The following is a 7,669-nucleotide window of genomic DNA, read 5'->3' as shown; positions in this document are numbered from 1 at the left end:
TGCAGACCAGGAAAAGGAAGCAAACTGTTAAGAGGAAGTTCCTTCCTCCTCCTCCAGCCTTCCAGTCTCTTTCTAGCGTCTTCTATTGGCAGATTCTAATAAGGAGCAGACAAGAGAAAAGTGCAAAGTCCCAGCCCCAGTATTACCAAGCAGAGTATAGAAGAGCATGTTTGCTTCTGAGACACAACAGCCTTTGAGAAAGATCTGGAGGATGATGTATAGTATGTCCTTGTGGCAGCACTGACGGATACAGGGTCCTTCCTCTAGGGGGCCTGACCTCCCCTTTATTTTATTTATTTATTTATTTATTTATTTTTAGAGATTTTATTTATTTATTTATTCAACAGAGATAGAGACAGCCAGCGAGAGAGGGAACACAAGCAGGGGGAGTGGGAGAGGAAGAAGCAGGCTCATAGCGGAGGAGCCTGATGTGGGGCTCGATCCCAGAACGCCGGGATCATGCCCTGAGCTGAAGGCAGACGCTTAACCGCTGTGCCACCCAGGTGCCCCCCGACCTCCCCTTTAATCAGACGCTCCAGGTCTTTGGATTGGCTTATATCTGTAAACTGGGTGAAAGGTGTAACTCTCCATTGTGATGACTCAAGTCAGGCTTCTGCCTCCAGACATGGAGTTTTTCCTTCTATGTAGATCACGTAGCATTTAGTAGGCTGCCCATCTATTTTATTCCTAGAGACACTGTAATCCATCAGCCACCACCAAAACTCCGTGTGAGCCAAAACATCATCTGCTTTGTCCTCCAATGCCCATTAGGAACACATGTCCACCTCAACTCCTGTGAGGTGCCACTGGACCTCAAGTCAGGAGCTCCCACCAGCATAAACAGCCTACAGAGAACAGAGATTTTCAAGGATACGAGTCTCCTCTCAGCAATTTATTTCTCAGTGCCTTTGTGAAAAGTGTGTCTTCCTTGCAGTCTTAAAAGATGCAGTTGGTGGGTGGGTGTGCAGGTTGCACATAATAAATCCAGTCCAATATTCCAATCTTTCTAAGCCTTCAGATTCCTTCCTCATTATGCCAGGAAAGTTCTAGCACTTTAACCTTATTACATATAGGCCACCACTGAGACCAAGTTTTAGTCAACCAAATCTGAGTTAATACTTTAGATTCAGAATTTCTTGAGAACACACCCAGATCAATAAATTTTATCTGGGGCACCTAGGTGGCTCAGTTGGTTAAGCATCTGATTCTTGATCTCAGCTCAGGTCTTGGTCTCAGGGGCTTGGGCTCCACACTGAATGTGGAGCCTAGTAAAAAATAAATAAATAAAATAAAAATTAAATACATTTTAACTGATTTAGTATTACATTTTATCCTTTCTGGCCTAACCTATTTACACTCCATTCTTATAGATACTGCTCCTTCCCAATGATACAAATTAGCAAAATTTTGCAAATCTTTTAGAGGCTAGGCTCTTTCCAACCAGGTTGGATTCTGTCCCTGTCCTCTGGAGCATGAAGAGATCTGGGCCTCATAGCAAAGGTTATAGATATAGGTCTTGAGCACAGACATCCTTTGCAAAGCAATTACTCTACGAAAGGTTATTACAGGACCTTCAAGCAAAGGAGGGCCAGTTTTCCTGGACATGGAAAGCAAAGCAGGCTGCTTCCGTGAACAAGGGAGAGTCAGAATGACCAGGGTTTTAAGCCTCTCAGTTTTATCCAAATCATTTAGATATTCCCATTCCAAGTCTTAAGACTCTGGTTCTTTCCACTCAGTGTCCTAAATGAGACATCAACAAGGCTGTGTAGTTCTATTACCAGCACAATTAAAACTGTGTTCAATGTTTAGTTCTGTGGCTACATGAAGTAAAGTGCTTTAGAACTCAGAACCTCTCTGATTCTCTAGGAGTTGACCTGAGTGTTTTAAGATCTTATCATTTTCTTTCTAAGGGCTCCAGTGATCTCAGAAGCAACCATCCCACCATCCCTCAGTCTTTACAGTCAAAAAGTGCTTTAGCCACTAGGTTCCCCAAACACTTCAGAAATCATTTTATCACGATCAATCAAAGGTAGTAATCTGATGAATCATGATGCCAATACATGCCATGGGGACCTTATATGCTGTTGGCAAGGAGCTGATGATGTGACCAAAGCAACCCATGAAGACCATCTTTGAGAGTTTCTCCCCGGGGATCCCAACTGTAGTAACAATTTCTTTATTAATACCTTTTATAAGTCCAATCAGGAGACCTAAACCACACTGGTTATTTTAACAGAGGGAATTTAATATGAGTAATTGTTAACCATATGCTGAAGAACTGAATAAGCTAAAGGGGGACAGTGAGTATCACAGAAGTACTACCAGGAGGAAGCAGCTATCACTCTAAAACAGGAATAAAGAGAATTACTACAGCTGAGAAATTTGGAGGAAGGACTGCCATGGAACTGGGACTCAGATCTGAGGGAAGGGTATTGATATCTTTGAAGGGGTGCAATAGGTTGATTCTAAGAGAGTGGAAAACTACAAACTGGAAAAACTGGGGCCAACTGTTAATGCCAGAGTGAGGCACTATCACTGTGGCGAGACAGACAAGAAAAGAATCACACAGGAAGTAGCAAGCCCTTTTGTCCTCTCCCCTTCTACTCTCCCTCCCCTGCTGGCAAAGCCTGCTGGGCAGCCAGCTAGCAAAGAAGAAATATAGTTTAGGATTCTGCCCCAGATTCACAAAACAGAATCTAAAGGGGTGCTATGAAGCTGAAGGACAATAGCTTAATAGCCGGTAGTCAAGAGGAAGCAGGGAGCAGCTGTGGAGTCCGGGTTTCCGATCATTTGAAACTGTTAAAGGATGTATGGCATTTTGGTTTCCTTTCTGCACAGTGCCTGGCAAATAGCAAGAGCTTAGTAAATGTGAGCTATCAGAGCTCACAAAACCACCAAGAGTTAAAGAGAAAAGCCGTATTTTAGTGGCGTGATTCTTTGCTACTGCTATTGGGCTTCCAATATTCAGATGTTCCTGTTCTTTTTCCACTCCCACACAGTGCAAGCAGACAAGGAGAACAGTAGAAAGAAGCAGTGGGAAAGAAAATTAGAGCAGTACTGAGATAATGGCGAAGACACAAAACCAATAGGGATTATATTTTGGGAGGTTAAAAAAATGACACAGGTGAAAAGTGGATTCATGGGTTTACCTTCTGTCTAGGGTACTATTAGAAAGTTGCTTTTATGAGATCTAAACAGTTTTCTTTGTTTCTACTCAATGTATCTGTTGCCTTGACTTAGGTTAGCAAATAAACACTAGTAAAAAGTTGGACAAAGCTAACCCAGCTAAAGAGAATGGCTGGGTTAGGTTCAAGATAACTAGTTAGGCCCAACTCAGAATGAAAGTGATTGGCACTTACACGGTCTTGGGGCCTCAGCAATGTTTAGCCCAGACTTCCAAAAATTCTACAGTTATCTGGCCTTCCACCCTTCCAAAGTCATACCCAAATGGAGTGGTTAGGCAATCATTCAGTTTTCAAAAACAAGTGTTAAAGTTGGCAGAGCCAGAAACTGAATCTAGGTCTGTCTGACTCCAAAGTCTGTCTCTTAACCACTACAAACATGAGGTTCCTGACTACCCTTACCCACAGATGTGGCCATCATTATCCATCTGGTCCTCACTCATTCTCCTCTTCCCAATACTACAGATAGATATCTAAGATATCTAATTAGCTGGCCCACAGAAAATTAAAATTAAGGATATAACAGAATGATCAACTAGTTACCTATTTTTGTTAATGGAGGAAAATTACATTTCTCTAAGAGAATAACACTAACATTATAGTCATTAAGAAATCCTGTGTTAAGGAGCGCCTGGGAGCTCAGTTGTTAAGCGTCTACCTTCGGCTTGGGTCGTGATCTCAGGGTCCTGGGATGGAGCCCTACATTGGGATCCCTGCTCAGTGGGGAGCCTGCTTCTCCCTCTCCCCCCCACCCCCGCTGGTGTTCCCTCTCTCGCTGTGTCTCTCTCTGTCCAATAAATAAATAAAATCTTTAGAAAGAAAGAAAGAAAGAGAGAAAATCCTGTGTTAAGACTTTATTCAACTAGGCAACCAAGTTGCAAATTCCAATTACAAACTTTCTTGAAATGAACAAAAAATAGCAATAAAATTTGATAGGTCAATAATAACAAATTGCATAAGATTGGTCTTAGTCCTCTCCCACCCACAAACAAGGAATTTTGTGCTCTAGAACTGCCAGGGTGAGGGGCAGTATGGAAATATTAAGACTGGGCTTAGTTTCTAAAGATGACATATAGTTTCAGAAATTAACAAGGGCTTGTTTCCTTTCTGTAAAGTAATCCTATATACGTGATCAAAGCATATTTTTAGATTCGTTTTACACAGGCTGATCTATTCACTCACACGTTTCCTCTGTACTTCTGCTCATGTTGTATCCCTGAAATGCCTTCTATTCTCTACCATACACACTTAACTTCATTTATATCTCAAAATACTTATTCTTCAAAATCCAGTTCATGTATGTCTCCTCAAGGGATGAATTAGTAAGATGGTTTCCACTAGCCCTATTTATAAGACTTCTCTAAACATGATACAATGGCATCTCCTCAAGAGAGAAATTTTAGAATCTCTGAGCTAGAAGAATTGCTCAGGGATTATCTAACAGTCTATTCTCCCTATCTCCAATGGGTAAACTGCCCCTACCCGTTAATGTAACTTATCTCAAAGGTCTTTTCCAGCTCTAAAATTATGACTTTGTGGTTCTACCGACTAAACATTACTTCAAAAGGCGTGGAATGTATCTAGAAACCATTACATTCGCAAACGGTAACGGAGTTCAGTTATAAGTTACGCTGAAAGATCTGAGGCCAAGTGCTCAGTTCTGGTGAGATTAACAATCAACTGTGTTTACTGTCCACGTCTGTGCACTGTACCGCAGGTGACTGATTCACTCTGGGCACACAGCAGGCCCCGATCCGGGACAGAAGCCTGCTGGTCAAACACTCTATCCCAACACTGAGACCAGGCCCTCACCGACCGCTTTATCTCTTAGAAACAAAGGTGGTATTATACCTCGATCCGGCACCACCCCCAGATACCCGCAGCGACGGGGACTGCAGTGAGGCAAAGCAGTGATGCAGGTGCACACCGCACCTTGTTTTGCTCCCGGAGCCAGTCGGAGTTCGAGGCACCAGCTCCCCCACAGCCCCAGGCGCCCCAGCTCCGCAACCCCCCGGCTCCAATGCCCCCCCCCCTCCGCTGCTCTCCGCGACCACACTGCCCCAGCTGTCCGCCCCTACTCCCTTGTTTCTAACCGTGGGGCACTTACCATCCCAATACCAGGCCGGTGGTCACGATGAAGCAGGTAAAGACCACCGCTATGTAGAAAAGCGGCGAATATTCATACAGCGTTACCAGAAACACCGCAGCCATCGGGATGTCCTAAACTGAGCCGAGCTTCAGCCGCCCAGCCCAACCCACCCGGCCGGGGTAAAAGCCACTACGGAGCCTCGTAGCTGACAAACTTTGTGGATACGCACTCGGCCGGGGTTCTAAGGCTAGATGTCGGGGCAACATCGCCGGCTGCGGGAGCCAGAGTGCCAATCACGACGTCGCCTGCAGGGCTCGCCCCGCCCCTCCTGCCCCCGTCCCGAGGTATTGGCTTCGCAGAGGGGCGGTGCCCTGACTGGACTCACGGGATTGGTACCCAGAGAGCGTCTGTCTGTCCTAGCGGTCAAGGCTTTTCTGCGGCAAATTCTAAATACGCGTCGCGGCCAAATCTGTCCAAGGCTCAGGTAAGGTTTTCTGATGACACAGAGAGGAGGCACAGTCCGAAATCCACGTCACAGAGTCTAAATCCCGCATCTTGGATCCGCGGCAAATTTGAGAGGAGAAGAGCCGGCATCTTGGGTTCTACAAAGTGAAGTAACCCCGCACCTGCTCCTTTTATCAAGAAAAGTTACAGTTAGAGACTACGAAAGACCTTAAGGAGGCTCACGAGTACTTTATACGAGCCTTGTCGGCCTTCTCAAGTTAGGTTTAATGATAGAGGACAATTAGCATTGCGTATCAAGATTCTCATAGAAGTAAATCGACTGCCTCCCTCTCCCCTTCCTTTCCTCCCTCTCCTCCCCCCCACCTCCCTCAAATTAGAATTAGATATTTGAACTTCTTTATATTCATTTTTGCTTTAATAATAATTTAAGTATATATATGTGTGTGTATATATATGTATATATTTAGCGTAGCAGAAGCCTTTAAATAAAGGAGCGAAATGCGCATCCCCTCTCCTCATCTCCGTTCAGCCAGCTCCATCAAGGTAGTCTCCCTGGAAGTCTCTCACACCTCCGCTGACAGCTAATCGGTTTGCCTTTAGCCCTTGGCCACACCCAGTTACCACAGAGACAGGGAAATGTAGTCTTTTATTCCGAGCAGCAACACCCCCTGCTACAAATCAGGGTTTTGTTACCAGGCAAGAAAGGAACAGAGGACCGTGGGATAGATAACTAGTAGCCCCTCCACACTCCCAAATCACTAGTAAAATTAATGCTGGAGAAAGACGAGCTAAATTTGTTCTATGGCTTCACAGATCTCTTGGCAAATGACCATGTGTTGTGTACTCTCTGAGGTAGTGCTGTGTAAGCAGCTTGGTTCACCAGCATAATTTTTTAACAACTACATATATGATTTGTGAAAGTATATAGTTTATTTATTGTTGGACAATTTTTTTTATAAATGACACTACAATGAACATTCTTTTTTTTTTAAAGATTTTATTTATTTATTTATTTATTTATTTATTTATTTATTTATTTTATTTGACAGAGAGAGAGACAGCCAGCGAGAGAGGGAACACAGGCAGGGGGAGTGGGAGAGGAAGAAGCAGGCTCCCAGCGGAGGACCCTGGTGTGGGGCTCGATCCCAGGACTCTGGGATCACGCCCTGAGCCGAAGGCAGAGGCTTAATGACTGAGCCACACAGGCGCCCCTACAATGAACATTCTTAAAGTTAAATCATTTCCTTAGGTGAAGTCCTAGATGTGGAACTTTTAGTTCAAAAAGTACGTACATTTTAAGCCTTTAGGAAAACAATGCTGTCCAGAAATATTGTACTGATTTATGCTCACACCCTTTCATCCTCAGTTTTGCAATCATTTGATATTGTCACTTAAAAAGCTTGGCCAATCGGAAAGGCAATTTTATTGCAGTAAACAATAAAGAGTTTTCATAATGAAAACAGGGAGTTCCAAGTTAAAGTGGCATATAAAACATATGCCTATAATTTTGTTCTCTCCCCACACTCCACTAAAACTACAGTAAAGGGATGTAAAAAATAAATCAACAAAAACAAGAACAGGAAATAAAATAACAGCAGCGCCTACTGGAAGATGGAAAACAGCCAAACAAGGATAATTCACTAACCAGCCCATGAAAGTCAAATCCCCAACCAGCAGTGGAGAAAACTGACTCAACTTGATTCACACTGAAGAATTCTCAAAAAGAACAGGAACTAACACAAATTTAATTCAAGCCTTTATTTCCCATTCAGATATCTGCTACAGCCATTTCAACTTGTCACTTAGCTTTCAACATTGATTCTAACACATAATACATGATACACAGTGCAGGCAAAAAATATTTTTTTAACACGTACCCTTTATTTTCAAAACACATATCTTATTTCATTCCACCACCCCAAATCTTTGATTG

General features: G+C 43.4%; 1 protein-coding gene across 1 annotated transcript in view; it reads right to left on the bottom strand.

Annotated features, from left to right (window-relative positions):
• CGRRF1 (cell growth regulator with ring finger domain 1) overlaps positions 1-5,484 on the bottom strand; it is a 27,681-nt gene extending 22,197 nt beyond the window's left edge. Inside the window, exon 1 of the mRNA XM_008701733.2 lies at positions 5,290-5,484. Coding sequence (XP_008699955.1) covers positions 5,290-5,393 — 104 coding nt within the window. The 5' untranslated portion in view covers positions 5,394-5,484. The remainder of the gene's footprint in view (positions 1-5,289) is intronic.
• Between the last annotated feature and the right edge of the window lie 2,185 nt (positions 5,485-7,669).

The sequence above is a fragment of the Ursus maritimus genome, unplaced genomic scaffold (genome assembly GCF_017311325.1).
Source record: "Ursus maritimus isolate PB19 unplaced genomic scaffold, ASM1731132v1 scaffold_25, whole genome shotgun sequence".
NCBI lineage: Eukaryota > Metazoa > Chordata > Mammalia > Carnivora > Ursidae > Ursus > Ursus maritimus.
Note: the sequence above shows the minus strand (reverse complement) of the source record. Positions and strands in the feature narration are given on the sequence as shown.